We start from the raw sequence: 15,343 nt of genomic DNA on the forward strand, positions 1-15,343 counted from the left end.
GGCACTGCAGGGAGGGAGGCTGTCAGGGCACTGCAGGGAGGGTTCAGGCTGCTGCTGGGGGTGCCCATGCCCTGTCTCAGGCTCTGTGTGCTTGCAGAGATCTGCCTGCTGACGCGCGGCCGGCGCACGGCCAGCGTGCGCGCCGACACCTACTGCCGCCTCTACTCGCTGTCCGTGGACAACTTCAACGAGGTTCTGGAGGAGTACCCCATGATGAGGAGAGCCTTCGAGACCGTGGCTCTGGACAGGCTGGACAGGATTGGTGAGTACAGGGGGGAGAGTTTCCTTCCTTACCTGCTGCCTTGGCAGCCCTTCTCCAGGCTTGGTGCTCAGTTCTGTGCTGCAGTTGGGAAGTGAAGAAGATCCCAGCCTGGCCCTCCTTGTCCAACTTCAGCTCCCTGAAGGACTCCAATCTAAACCTACTGGGGGTAAGTTTAGTTTAGATTTTAGGGAGAAATCCTTCCCTGTGAGGGTAGTGAGGCACAGGGTGCCCAGAGCAACTGTGGCTGCCCCTGGATCCCTGAAGTATCCAAGGCCACGTTGGACACTAAGGCTTGGACCACTCTGGGACAGTAGAAGGTGTCCCTGGACCAGATGACCTTTAAGGGTCCATTCTGACCCAAGCTATTCTGGGATTCTGTGATGGTCACAGCTCACAGTGACCCATCTCAGGATGCTCTCTGTCCTGTGGGAGACACAACCTGTGCTGCAAACATCCTTGTCCAGCTGTCTTTTCCCCAGTTAAAGTTCAGGATAACGTTCTTTGGTCACAGCCAGAGGTGTTAAACAGAGATGAAGTGACTCATGCAGGAAGGCTGCAGAGCTGAGGAGCATTTTGGAGTCCCAGTCTAACTCCTGCAGCTCCTTGTCCATCCCCTCACAGTGCCTGCATTCCCACAGCTTTCTGCATGGAAAGCTCAGTGGAGCTCTGGGCACAATGCAGAGAGGCAGGAGGGTGATCAGGGGAGGGGGATAGGGACTAAGCTGGCATCCAAGCAAGGGGTGCAGTGCCTCTGGGGCTTCTCCTGCCAGGGACATTGGATTCTCTACATCTCATTACCTGCTGCAAATCACCAAGTGGGACCCTTGAGGAAAAGCCTCTGAGCAGAAGACAAGCTTTGGCAAAGCCCAGGCTAATGAGGCCCTGGTGGAAGTGGCAGTAGGCCCAACACTTGGGTTATTTCAGTGAGGCTGTACAAATGACAGAGAAAATGTAAAATCAATGCAGGGATGGGCCAGCTTGGCTTTATCTCCAGTTCTGCAGGTCTGGGTGCTCAGTGCTGCTCAGCTTTCCAGGCTGGTGCTCTCTGGGATCAGGTGGGCAGAACATCCCGTGCTTCCTGTGCTGTGCTCTGTGCCCCTGCACACGTAACTGAAATCCATGGAAAATTCTGACCCAGCACAAAGAACCTCACGTGCTTCTTCCCCTGAGAGAACTCTCCTTCCACTGACAGCTGCAAATGTCAGCATAAGGTCAGAAGGTGACACTGAGCAAGTGGAACAACAGGCCCTTTGCTGCAGGGCTCTGCCACTGCCCCCCCTTCCTTCAGCTGGTCCCTGTGCCACTGAAAGTCCTGCTGTGCCCTGCTTTCCCTGGCACTCACCCTCGAGAGCTGCCTGCTCCCTTAACTCTACATCTAAACTGTTGTGAAATGGCTCCTCCATAGCCCTTGGTGGTGCCCAGCTCTCCTCAGCTCTAACTGCCCCACAGAGCCCTGCCCAGGGGAGCTCTGGGCACCCTACTGGAGCTGGCAGATCCCATGGAATTCCCTGACTTTGTAAATAAGGCATTTCTTCCCTTCCTCTGGAACATGCACCATCCAGAAGGAGCAGTGCAGTAGTTCTGTACCAGCCTGTGACTTTGGAGGGAATTCAAGGTCACTGCATTCTGCTGAGGCTCTCTGGAAGTGCAGGAATCATTCTGGAGGACTGAAGTTGAGGAAGAGCAGTTCTTGAAAAGCAGGGCTGAACAGAAGCAGGGCCAATTTTGGTCCTGTCCCATCCAGTTCAGGATCTGTGCATAAGAAGGAAGCAAATGGAAGCCTCTTTCCAAGTCAGTGGTGCATTCACTGGCTCCCTTCTGCCCAGGTGACAGTGTCCTTGGGAAAGCCAGGCCACCGTGAGTGCAGGAGATGATTCAGAGGGCCCTGTCTCTGTTCTGGTAGCAGGATAAGATCTATCCAATATTCCCCTGTGCGTTGAGGGAGCAGGGAGGAAAACCTCAGCCCATCCAGTCCCATCTGGAGATGTTTATGGGATTTCTGGCCACTGGGGGGTTTGGAAAGCGTGGTCTTGTAGGCACACAGTTTGTGGTAATGGGAGTGGGGCTGTGGCCCAGCCTCATCCCCAGTGGGCACAGCTGTGAGCAGCACTGACAGCAGTGAGCCATGGAGTGCCCAGGGGCACTGAGCAACCCCCAAAGGGAGCAGAGGGCACACAGGGGCACACATCAACATGAGGGGTGTAAAAGGTTGGGCTAAAGAACAAAAAGATGGTTGCAGTTTCCTGAAGTGATGTTATTCTGTATGGCCTGATGTCTGAAACCTTCAGATGTAGTCTTGGTGACTCTGTTTGGGGTGAAGCTTTCTGGAATTGCATGGGGATACTCTGTGTATCTCAACTGTGCCATGCTGGGACATGGTCTCAGCTTTGTGGGGAGCAGGCAGGGGCTCAGCCCATGCAGCAACAGGAGCAGGATTGGTTGATTGAGGTGGGATGAGGCAGTCCCACAGCAGGGCTGAGCAGTTTGGAAGCAGTGGGTGGGCAGAGGAGAGGAGCCAGAGCCCCCCAGCCTGTGCTGCCATGGCTTCCTGCAGGAACATGGGCTGTGCACGGAGCCCTGGGCAAAGAGCTGAGGTGTAGCCTTCAACCTCTGCTCTCCTGGGGATTGTTCCTGGTGTCCTGCCTGGATTGGGCAGGAAGGGATTCATCTCCATGGCTTGACAGAGCCTGGGATGCTACAAAGATTTGTGTCTCTGCTTAAGTCCAAGTAACTTCAGGCTCTGAGAGCTCCTCACCAGCAGAATGTCACACACTTGTGACACTCCAGAGACTCAGGGCTGGAAGGTGGACACTCAAAGAAATTGGGCTGATCACTGATTAATGATCATTTCTCCCTGATTAAATCAGCCCCTCTTCCTTGTTCCTGCCAGGCTGTGTGCCCTTGTTCCTGCCAGGCTGTGAGGCTGTGTGCCCTTATTCCTGGGCAGGCTGTGAGGCTGTGTGCCCTTGTTCCTGCCAGGCTGTAGTTTGTGTGTAGTGTCTGTGGTTGCAGGGGTGCTGTGCTCTCTGCAGTGAGTAATTCTCTGTCTGGCAGTGTTGGTGAAGTGCCCCAGTTTGCCGTGCCCCGTTATGTAAATCACACCCTTCTGTTCCTGCCTGCCTTTGAAACTGGCTTTCAGTGACCACTGGTGCTTAAAATGAGATTTCCACAAGTATTTGCACTTGTAAAACACCACCACTTAAATGCTCATTGAGAGGAAGCCCGGCAGGGGTGGTGAGTGCTGTCAAACCCAGGGCATAGGGAATAGCAGGGACCATGCTCTTCACTGCTCCATGTGCCATCTACATCCAGAAATGCCTGCCACCAGCTCCTCCCCACCCACAGCAAGGGCACTGGGGAGAGCTGAAAGCCTCCTAGGAGCCAGAGGAAGTTCTTGTTTTTGTTTTCCCCAGGAAGTTTTTGCCATGTGGTTTGAAATGCATATACTTTGAATGCCACTTGTGTATGTTTTGATACAAGGATTCAAGTTAAATCAGGATTAAAGATGCCTTGAGTTTCCTCCAGGCATTGCAGATGCCAAAAAAACAAAGAAAAGCCAAGGCAATGCAATTCCAGCCCCTAAATGTAATTTATTATATTATTGCAGTATGAGAGTGTCTGTTCAACATACTACAGTGGTAGAAATGTTAAAAGCTTTGTCTATAAAGAAACCACAAAAATAGCTGTTCCCAGACTTTTGGCCTGTCAGCTCGTGACCACAGTTTTGCAGCTGAGATGCTGTTGGTTTTGCAGCCCTGCTTGTCTAGTCCTGACTAATCCCCTGGGTTTAGGGCTGGCCTGGGCCAGGTGAGGCAGGGAGGAGAGCAGCTGGGAGCAGTGCCAAGCTCTGCCTCAGATTCCCTGCTTGTCCTTGTGCTGCCTTTGCTCCCAGCCTCAGCTCCTCATCCCTTCTGCAGGGACAGTGGTGCTCACAAAGGGGGAGCTGGGATGTTTTGGGGCTGCTCCCTTTGGCACTTGTGAGGATTTGTGAAGGAATTTTGAATGAGTTAGAGACAGGACCTCTGAGTTGCTTTAGATGATGTGATTTCTTTTTCTTATCTTCTACATAGGCAGAAAGGGTGAGTTCGGCTCACATCTTCACTGCATGGCTCAGAAGGTCACAAGGCCTCTAGTTACAAGATCTTTTAAGGATTTATTAGCCAATAAAACGCTGCCAACAAGGATATTTATGTTTTTGACCCAATCCTTAAATATTTCATCTTATGGACTCATGCTGCAGTGTAAGCTTTCTTAGCTAATCATGACACACAAACCTACAGTTCTGTACTCTAAAACTCTAACTTTACCTAGCTTAACGTGTCTCTGCTTTAAACTATAAATCCACATTCTCACTCCTATCACCTAAGTTTGGAAGCCTTTTCCAAAGTCTTGGGTCAAATCCTGTGTTTAATTCTAAGCTTTGGCTTACCGACCCAAAGTTCTGAGAGTTCCCTGCATTTCAGATTCCAACAGACTGCAGAGAACTCCAGCAATGTGTGCTCAACACCAGCTTTCCATTTTAACCAAATAAAGTCCCAGGTTTGTCCAATGGACAGGTGAGTAACCCCCCACAGGTGAGAGGAGCAGGATGATCTGGCCATCAGGAGATAAATACAGCTGGAGATACACAAACAGTTCTGATCTGAGGCTGTGGTTCTCAGATCTGGACCAGTGGTGCAAGGAGAGAAGTGCCTGTGGCCCAGGTGTGCAGTGGTAGAAGGTGTGTGCTTTGGCACAGAGCTTCCTTTCAAATTCCCAGCCCTTGGCACAGGTGGGGTTTGTTCTCCTCTGTGGTGTCCTCTCTCATCACCTGAATAACCACAAATGTAACTGTCCGTGAGGAATCAAAGTTCAGGTGCCACTTGTGCATTCTCTGTCTCCCTTCAGCACCCTAGTGTAGGGATCTGGGTGTGCTCAGCACAGAGAAGGCACTCACAGTGTGCTTTGTCTCTGCTGAGGTGGCTCAGGTGAATCACACCTGGAAGTGCTCCCTAGCACAGCTGGGAGCTTGGGCTTCAGCAGGAACGGAGCATCTGCATTTCCTTTTCTTTGGAAGCCAAGGCCCAGCCTCAGAGTACTTTGTGTTTAGCCAAAGGAAAGGGGTCAGCAACTCACCAGCCATGGGGGAATGTAAATCAGCTCAGTGAAGGGGACCTGGCAGCCCTGCTCACCTGAGTATGAAGTGCCATTCTCCTGTGACTCAGAGGAAAACACAGCCCCAGCACCCCAGGAGAAGGAGCAGGGTGCTGAGGAGATCTCAGGAGCCCCATCCCTGACCTTCACCTTGCTCTTTGCTGCCCACAAAGCTCTTTGCTGTCTGCATTGAGATAAAACACCTGCTCAGGAAACATTTGATCATTCCAGCACCTTTATAAATAATTTTCAGCCCTCTTTTTAATCAATGAAGAAGGAGCTGCTCACCAGTGACACCTCTCCTCTTGGGGGCTTCTCCCTGCCTTGAAGGTACTCCAGGAGCTGTCTGCAGCCAGCCCACCCTTGAGAGCAGCAGCTGACAGTGCCAGCATGTCCAGAGTGTCCCAGAGCCTGTCCTGTCACAGCTGTCAGCTCTGGCTGGGCTCTGGGGAGGGCGTGCAGGCACCTTGGCACTGGTGCCACTCGAGAAGGCACCTCTTGGCTCCAGTCTGCAGTGATGAGTGAGAGCCCTGAGGGTGTCCCAGCCTGGGAATGCCACAGCTCCTCACCCCTCCATGGACAGTCACACCCAGCTCTAGATATTCCATGTTTTCTTCATCCTGCAAATCTCTGTGTGAAGAGTGAGAGGGAAGAGCTTCATTCATCTGGAGTGTAGCTGTGCTGAGACTCCTCAGATAACATTATTCAGTGTGTGGTGGACCTGCAGCAGTGTGGCTGTGCTCTGGCTGTGCACAGGGACACCATGGTTTTGGGGGATAATTCAGTTTATGGAAGATGAGAAGCAATCAGAGGCAGGCCTGAGCTGTACAGGGAGGGAAGAGAGGGAATTGTCCATTTCAAAGGTACCCCCAGATTGGAGAGGATCCAGCCAGGGAGAAAGGGAAGGGCAGGATGCAGAGGGAGCTGCCCTGGCAGGTATCAGAGCTCACATCCATGGATTTACACAGCCAGGCTCTCAGGGAAGTTACTCCCAGTTTCCAGAGCAGTGTTCTGAGGGTGCTCTTAGGGCTGATCTAGCTGGCTTTGCTGAGCTCTCCCACAAGGGCTTCTGAATTCTGAGCAGAAATCTTCCCACAGAGGGAATGAAGCTCAGTGGGGCATCACCTGCATCTTTCCAACAGGGAAAGGGCCCATAGTCTGGGGGTTAAGAATCATTTTGAATTCCCTGTTCCAGCTCATTTCCCTGTGCACACAGACTCTGAAACCATGGCAGGAGCTGGAGCAGCTCCTCCCAACCAGGAAACTCCTGGGGCAGGGCAAACCCAGCCCTGAGAGTGGGCTGGGTACCCCCTCTGGGGCTGAATTCCTGCAGGAGACAGCTCAGGAGAACCCCTGGCAAGGAGGGCACAGCTCCAGGGCAGAGCTGGGATGTGCAGCCAGGCTCCAAACCCAGCCCTTGGTGCCAGAAATAATCAGTGCAGACCTGAGAGAAGCACCCGTGTGGAGGGAGCAGCCATGCTGACAGCAGGCCAGGGCAGAAGGCAGCCTAATAAAATGAGATTATTTCAAATACATGCAAATTCAGAAAGCAATTTAATGACCTGAATTCTTAAAGTGCAGCCAGTGGGCTCAGAGAGAACTGAAAGGAGAAAGGAACAGAAAGTCACAGCTAATTTCCCCTGTGTCTGGGCAGAATTTTAACAACAGAAAGCTAATTTTGATTGTTTGATAGAAGAATTATTGTTGAGTGCTGGCTCCTTTTATGAAATCACATGAGCCTTTCTCCCTGTTCTTTTGTGTGCTATCTACAGTTGAGAAAAATCTAACTTTGCAGTTGTTAATTAGGGGAGCAACATCTGTTTGCTTCATTTCCATAATTTTACATACCCCACTCCAAAGCACCAGGAGCTTTGCTCTGAACATCTCCAAGGCTCTAAATATCTTCCTTTTCCCCTTCTATTTAGCCCATAGTTGCAATGAGGCAAACAGGGAGTTCTCAGAGCCCAGGGGTGTTCTGAGGGGAGGGAGGGGAGCTGGGGCTGGGGCTGGGGCTGGGGCTGGGGTGGCTGCAGCTGGTTCCTCTGCTCTGGGGTGTCTCAGACAGTTTGTGTGCAGCCTTTAGCAGTGATTTGGGGTGCATTGTTTATCTCAGGACCTCACTGTGCCCAGCACTTTCATTTCTGTGGGATGAACATCCCAGAAGGACAAACTCAGCCTCCCTGATTGGATTGCAGGGGACCAGGAGCCCTTTTGCTTCTCCTGCTGAAACTTTCCTGTGGTTGAGCAGGAACACAGGAGTGACTGCCTGAGCAGGGCTGGGGACAGAACCTCGTCTCAGGGGGGTCCCCAGAGCCAACCTCATCAGCTGCATCCCCCTCCCTGCCAGCTGCCCTGCCCTCCTTCTGGCCAGGGGCTGGAACAAGGAGTCCAGGCCAGGAAAAGGGGTTGGAACTGTTTCCTCAATCCCATGAGGAGCAGAAATAATCTCAGCCCCAGCAAAGTCAGTCCCACTCCTCCTTTCTGTCCCACTGCTGGTTTCTGTCTTGTGCAGGACCTTAGGAATGTTTGTCCCAGCAGGACTCTGTTCTGGGGCTGGTGGGAAGCAGGATTTTCTCCACTAGCAACCCACAGGGCTTATACTGGCATGTGGAAACACTGTGTAAATGAGGCAATTCATTAGAATGGGGAAGTCAATTAATTTTTCAATTTGCCAACCAGTTACAGTTTTAAAAAATGGTTTTGAAAAATTCCTCTCCCCTTCCATGGCTGGAAGAATGTTTTCCATAATCTTCTGCAGTGTTCTGGAGGAGAAATTTGATATTTTCTTGGCAAATCAGAAGAGAAAAATGTGATCTAATGAAAGAGCTAATAGAGGCAAGCTGGGCTCAGGAAAACAGTGAAGTGTAATGTGATTTCAAAGGGAAAATGGAGTGTTCTGGTTTAAAAAACAACAGAAATAATCATTCCAAGGTTTTTACTGGTATCACTTCATCAACTTGACACAAACCTAAGGAGCTTTGATCAAACCACTTCCAGCAAATATCAGCACGTTTGGAAAACATCAGCATGGTCTGTGTTCAGCTGGGCTGTGGAGCCCCTGCAGTGCAGCTGGGAGACATCCAGGGTGATTCTGCTGGGAATCACAGAAATGCACCCACAGAAATGTTCTACAAAGGCAGGTTGGAGGCACAGCATTATTCTCTCCCTGGTGATGAATCCACATGCCAACACAGACCTCTGGGGCACTGAGCAGGAGACCCTCAAAGCTGGATCCCTTCTTGGAGCAGTTTCTCCCACCTCAGTAGCCCAGGTTTACAGTCCTTGCCTTTACTCTTCACCCAGACTGCAGGTGCCAGAAATCAGTGTGGCTTTCCAGCCAGCTGAGATGGCCTGAGAAGGAAGGAAGGAAGACCCTGCACTGGGACCAGCCCCAGAGCCACAGCCAGTGATGGGGCACTGGGAGAGGAGTGGGATGGGGTTAGGGCACTGGGAGAGGAGTGGGATGGGGTTAGGGCACTGGGAGAGGAGTGGGATGGGGTTAGGGCACTGGGAGAGGAATAGGATGGGGTTAGGGCACTGGGAGAGTGGGATGAGGTGTGGTGACACCAGCACGGAGCCATGGCTGCTGAGGAGCTTTGGGAAGCTGTTCCTCATTCCCCTGCTCTGGCCCCTGCCCTCAGGCCGGTTTGGTCTCGGGACAGCTGCTTTGTCCCTGGCTGCTTTGAGCTCAGCGTGTGTCCCAGCCACAGGCTGACCTTGCAGTGCTGCAGGGGCTGCACATGGCCCATGCTGGGATTTGTCCCTCCGGCTCTGGGAAGGGCAGGATTGCAAAGCTGCAGTCCCAGTCCCTCTGTGACTCTGGAGTGCTGCAGTCTGGCCACCTCCTCCCTCACCAGCCAGCTGCAGTCAGGCAGGTTCTGCTCTCTCCACACGCAGTTTGTGTCTCTGAGTGTGTTTAAGCAGCTCTTTGGAGCTCATTTTCTGTGATCTGGGTGGGAATGACTGTGTGTGTGTGTGTGTATGTGTTCAGTGACGCAGCATGCCAAACCCCATTTAAAGGTGGCCCTGGTGCTGCCTCTGCTGTCCCTGGCCATGGGAAGGGCTGGGGTCTGTCTCTCTGGGGATATCCAGAGCTGTCCCAGTCCAGCATACAGTGAACAGCCATTAGAGAATTCCTACACTAACACTTCCAGCCCCTGGAATAACTTGAGCAGCTCCAAACTCTGCTTGCCTCCAGGATCATGTCCTGCCTGGGCTAGGATCTTGCTCTGAGTGGGAAACAAATGCTTTTCTGCCTTCTTTTTTTGCAGGGAGTGATTGACAGTAGGTAAAACAGCAGAGCATTGAGCATCCCATCCCATTCCCCTCAGCAGCCAGGTGCCAAGTGCACATCCAGGATCAGAACCCTGGCAGCATTTCAGTGCAGCTCAGCCCACTTCAGCTTTACCCACAGAGGCCTCAGAGCCACCCCTGTCCTTTGTGGGCTTGATTTGAAACAGGGAAGGGAAAACCTTCAGCGTGTTCTGGCAGTATCTGCAATTACAGTCAGATTGCTCCTTCCTTTTTTATGGGCTTGGCTCAAATCTGTGTCTGCTGGTTCCTCCTGCAAGGGAAGGGAAGGTCTGGAAACAGCTTCCTTTGTCCCTGAGCTCCCTCCTCAGCTGCTGTGAAATCACCTCTAGTCTGAATGTGCTGTTCTTCCTCACTGATGCTTTTCACGGGGATGGTTTCTGTACATTCCATGCTTTGCAGCAAGAACTAAACACATTTTACCTTCCCAGCATCACGGTGGGAGTGACTGGGATCTCCCTCCTATTGTACAATTTCCTCTTTATTGGTGCAGGAGTTGTTTCACCTTTTTCTGGTGCTGGATTTGGAGCTCAGTGAGTTATATCCAAGACTCTGCTGTTGCAGAGTGGCTCTTTAGGAAACCAGGGTGCCACCGTCCCTCTTCAGTGCCATTCCAGCTCTCTCCTGCCAGATGTTTGATTTTCCATTTGGCTGGAGTAAGAGGCATGTCCTTAAACTCTTACTCTTTTATCTGCTGCACACTTAAAAGCTACATCATGCAGTAAAAAAACCAAACAACCATCTGGATATCATCTAGATGTGCCTCAGATCATAAAGATCTGAGAGCTGGCTGGGTGGGATCAAAAGGAAATCCCTCTGGTGCCAGGCCCTGCCCTGGCTGGCTCTGTCCCTCAGCCCAGGAGTGATCCCTCCAGTGCCAGCTGCACTCCCAGGCTGGACAAATCATTCCACTGCATTTTCAGCCCATTGCAAGGGCAAAGAGCAGAGTTAAACTCTGGGAATCCAGCTGGAATATTCCCTGAAGCTGGGGCTCCAAGGGCACAGGAGCTGCAGGATGCCTGAGGGTCCTACCTGGCCCAGATGAGCTTTTCCAGCTCATGAAGTCACAGAATAGAACCACAGAACCATTCAGGTTGGAAAAGACTCCAAGACCACCAAGTCCTGACTCACAGGGAAATCTCCTTTCAAGTGAACCCCTATATTTGACTCCAGAATGACCAAGGCACATGAGACAGGTGAGGAAAAGGTGAAGCTGAAGGAGACTGGCTGAAGACTTCTCTGGATTTTATATTTTTGAGATTTTATTCTCTTTTTCTAATGGAGGCTAAGGTGCAAAATGGCAATCTTCCAAATCCATCAGCTTTTTTCTGCCAGTCTGCCACCCTTCCCAGCAGTGCAGTTACTGCCTAAGGACTGCCTTGGACATGCAGCCTGTGCTCCAGCTCCCTGCTCTGTGCGACCTGAGGCTGTTGGTTCCACAGAAGCAGGAGAAGTGGTGTTCCACAGAAGCAGGAGAAGTGGTGTTTGCCATCTCACTGCTGGGGCAGAGGCTGTGCACAGACCCCCGAGGGCCATGTGGGCACCAAGGGGAGGCATTCCAGGGAAGCGGGGCAGGAAGCTCCACCTGTGCTCTGCCACCCACAGTGACCCTTTCTCTCCTCCCTTCCTCCACAGGCAAGAAGAACTCCATCCTTCTGCACAAAGTGCAGCACGACCTCAACTCGGGGGTGTTCAACTACCAGGAGAACGAGATCATCCAGCAGATCGTGCAGCACGACCGGGAGATGGCTCACTGTGCCCACAACGTGCAGGCCGCCGCCGCCGCCGCCTCCACGCCCACGCCGGTCATCTGGACGCCGCTGATCCAGGCCCCGCTGCAGGCCGCCGCCGCCACCACCTCGGTGGCCATCGCCCTGACCCACCACCCGCGCCTGCCCACGGCCATCTTCCGGCCGCCCGTGTCCGTGCTGGGCTCGCTGGGCCAGCAGCCCAACCAGACCCCCAGGCAGCTGAAGAGATTCCAGTCGCTCATCCCATCCTCCGCCGGCCCCTCTGCCGTGGGCTCCCCGTCCAGCACCCCGTCCCAGCTGCACACGCCGGGCGCGGAGACGCCCTCGTCCTCCTCCTTCCACATCCAGCAGCTCGCCGGCTTCTCGGCCGCCGCCGGCCTGGGCCAGTTCCAGGTGGGGTCCCCTCCGGGGGGCTCCGGCCAGCCGGGGCTGAGCAGCACCTCCTCGGCGGGGCTGAGCCAGTTCCACAATGCACCCTCTGGGTCACCCTTAGGCGCAGCTCAGCCCCTGCAGCAGCAGCAGCAGCAACAGCAGCAGCAGCAGCAGCAGCAGCAGCAGCAGCAGCAGCAGCAGCCAGCCCTCTCCAGCAGTGGATTTGGGCACTTCCAGCAAGCCACAGCCAGCTCCCCATCGACATCGCTCACGCAGCTCTCATCAAACTCCCCCCCAAGTCTCCTGAACCAGTTCCAGCCCTCCACCAGACCACTGCAGGGGGGACAGTCGCAGCAGCTCTCGGGCAGTGGGACCCTGGGGGGATTGAACCACTTCCAAGCCCCTCCTTCTTCCAACTCTCCATCCTCCAGCCTAAGCCAGCTGGCGCAGGCCTCGGGCGGGCCGTCCGCGGGCCTGTGCCAAACACATCCAAGTGCTTTAGGATCTCTGACTGGAACGATAGCCCAGCTCCACCAAGAGCGGCCTCCCTTCGCCTCCGCGTCCCCGCTCCAGCAGCCCGGCATCGCCTCTCCCTGTTACACCCCTTCTGGCCTTAGTCCTCCCAGTCAGAGCCCGGTGGCCACCAGAACTTTCCAGAGTGGCCCCGCGGGGGCCTCGGGCTCGCACGGCTCGCTGCTGCTGCCGCAGCCCGCCAGCCCCCCGGCCCAGGCGCTGCCGGCGCGCCTCAACCAGGACATCAAGCTGATTTCTGCGTCCCAGCCCTCTCTGCCCCAAGAGCTGGCTCAGACTCTGGGCCGCCACAGCTCTCCTCATTCCTCTAGAGAATCTGTTTCCAGCTTCTCCCCTTTCCCCGGCGGCGGGAGCGGACTCCTGGGGAAGCCTTGCAGCTCCATCCCCGGGCGGGTGACGCTGCCACGCCAGATGTCCTCAGGTTCTCTGCCACACCCGCTGGCCTTCGCAGCCGGCGCCGCTGCCCTGGCTGCGGGCGGGCGGAAAGAGTCCATAGTGCTCACGGGGGATCTGGAGCCTGTCAGGTCCAAACTGCCCTCCAATTTGTGAGGACTCCTGGAGGAGCTGCTCCTGCCAGCTCTGCCCTTCAGCTCCTGATGAGTTCACCGAGCAGTTTTTTCCTTTCCTTCCCCCCCTGCGCCACTCCTGCTTTGTTTTCTTTTTTTTTCTCCATTTCTTTTGTTTAGGTTTAACTGTGCTTAGAAACAAAGAAAAAACACATGAAAAACAACAGGAAAAAAAAAAAAGAAGATAACCAGGTATTCTTAGAGCTATAGATTTTTGGTCACTTGATTTTATAGAATATTTTAATACACAGGAAAAAAAGGATACGAGCAAATTTAATCCAACGAGGTAACGCACAGCCGGGGCGTGTGCCTGAGCTGGAACACGTGAATGAGCAGCCATAGAAGCCACCAAAAAGGTTTTCCTGTTGAGACAAAGATCTAAGGTTGATATGGGCCACAAAAGGGGCCATGGGGTCAGGCCAGGAGCTGGTGTTTGTAGAACAGCCCTTGTTGGCCTCAGCTTTGCCCCAGCTGTGACCCTGGGGCTGGGGACGTGGGTGGCCCAGCACACACCACAAGTGTCCCTCCCTCCCTCCCTGCCAGGTCACCTCCTGTGCTCAGCAGGTCACACAGGAGCCAGAAGGGGCGAGTTCACTCTTGTAGATCCCTCGAGGGTTTCCCATGGGCTGAGGTTTGGGTTGGACTCCAGCTGAGGAAGATGAAGGTGACCAGGAGATGGATGGGCCTCGGTGCAGATTGTCCCTTTCTTACTCCACTGATACTCCAGTGGGAACAAGGAGCAATCCCCTGTAAGGCACAGGCAGGGCAGGGATGATCCCTCTGTACTTTGGCATGTGGGCAGTGGGAGAAGCCCTGGCTCTGCCAGCACCCCAGGCAGAAGGCCCCAAGCTTCAGCCTCTCCGTGGTGTGTGCAAAGCACGGGAGGGATGAAGGAAGAGGCAGTGCTTTAACGTCCCCTCTGTCACTTCAGTGTCTCAGTGTCCATGGGTGACTGCTCTGAGGAGAACTGGAAAGGACTGAGCAGTGGGGTGCAGTCCCCAGCCCTCCTCCTCCTCAGCCCAGGGCAGTGTGAGGCACCAGGACAGTTCCAAGAGTTACAATTCTGTTTTTACCATTAAAACCAGATCAGCCCAGAAATTTGGCCAGCCATGGTCTGTGCTTGTCCCCTGCTGGGGGAACCGAAATCCTTTGTTTGATTTCACCAGCAATAAGAGCCTGCACCTGGTGGGCTTCCCCTGACACCCTGCAGCGTCCCCGGGCACACCTGGGCCACCTGGGGCTGGGCTTTGGGCTCCCCGCCTGGGGACACTCCCATGGGGCGGGGACAGAGCGGGGCCAGCAGCACTGAGAAGCCACAGCCTTTACCTCCAGGGCAGACATCTCCTTTTGTGTCACTTCGTCCTTCCTCTCTCTCTGTTTGGGGTTTTCTTAGGCCAAGGGGTGTCTGTGGCCACCTCACTGTCCGAGTCAGGTGCTCAACTTTTCTAACACTCCTGAGAGACACATCCAGCCTCCCTCCGTCCCCAGCCCTCAAGGGGACGCAGGACTCCATGCAGCAGTGCCAAAAACTTTCCCCCCCAGTCCCGAGCCCCTGGAGCTCCTCTGCCCTGCCCCCAAACCCTGGCTGATGGTTGTTTTTATACCGACTCGACTCGTCTGCAGAGCTCTCTGCCACGTGCCTGCACCTTGAATGTTGCATTCCTGGGCACTCCTGCTTCACCCTGCTTTGGTGGCTCTGAATTCAGATGTGATCAGCTTTGGTCTTCCTTAAAGGGTCAGGGGAACTCTGGAAATGCTTTTTCTACTGGCTCCATACAGCTCTGTCTGTGTGAGTGTGGTGGGAGGGTGAGTGTGTGTGTGTGTGTGTTTGTATAGATTTTATAGATGTACCTATATCTACACACCTGCTTTTCTATCTGTAGGGTAGTCACACACATCTGTAGTCTATTTATGCACATGTGTCAGCACACACACACACACACATATTTATATATATATATGTATATCCTAGTTTTAAATTAAAATACGTGTCAGTTCTGAGCCTCCTGCAGGGCTGATTGGCAGGTGACAATTATAACCTCTAGATCCTGCTTTTCCAAATATGTACAGGTTCATCTTGAAACAGGAATTGAAGCAGACTCACAGACCCTCTCATGTTTTCAGAGGTAGAAGGAAGACTCCCAATATCCTTTGCAGTTTTTTGGGTTTTTAGCAAACCTTTCCCCTATGTGCCAGAGGGCCCTGGCCGAGCACCTGGAGGGTTTGGGGTGGGCTGGGCAGGCAGGGGGGAAAGGTCTCCAGCCCTCCTGGGCTCCTGTCCCGTGGCTGCTGCACTGGCCCTGAGTCCTGGCCACCCTGGGGACCCTCAGGGGACACCCAGGGCTGGCACTGCCCGGCCATGCCCCCTCCTCACTGCGGGACATCCTCCTTGGCTTTGCTTCCCTCGGGGATCTTCT

General features: G+C 53.7%; 1 protein-coding gene across 1 annotated transcript in view; it reads left to right on the forward strand.

Annotated features, from left to right (window-relative positions):
• The window catches only part of HCN4 (hyperpolarization activated cyclic nucleotide gated potassium channel 4), a 95,149-nt gene extending 82,240 nt beyond the window's left edge, over positions 1-12,909 (forward strand). Inside the window, exons 7-8 of the mRNA XM_041418712.1 lie at positions 98-262; positions 11,342-12,909. Of these exons, the coding sequence (XP_041274646.1) occupies positions 98-262; positions 11,342-12,909 (1,733 nt within the window). The remainder of the gene's footprint in view (positions 1-97; positions 263-11,341) is intronic.
• Positions 12,910-15,343: the final 2,434 nt, after the last annotated feature.

This window comes from Onychostruthus taczanowskii, unplaced genomic scaffold (assembly GCF_017590055.1).
Source record: "Onychostruthus taczanowskii isolate IOZ18803 unplaced genomic scaffold, ASM1759005v1 scaffold6, whole genome shotgun sequence".
Classification (NCBI taxonomy): domain Eukaryota; kingdom Metazoa; phylum Chordata; class Aves; order Passeriformes; family Passeridae; genus Onychostruthus; species Onychostruthus taczanowskii.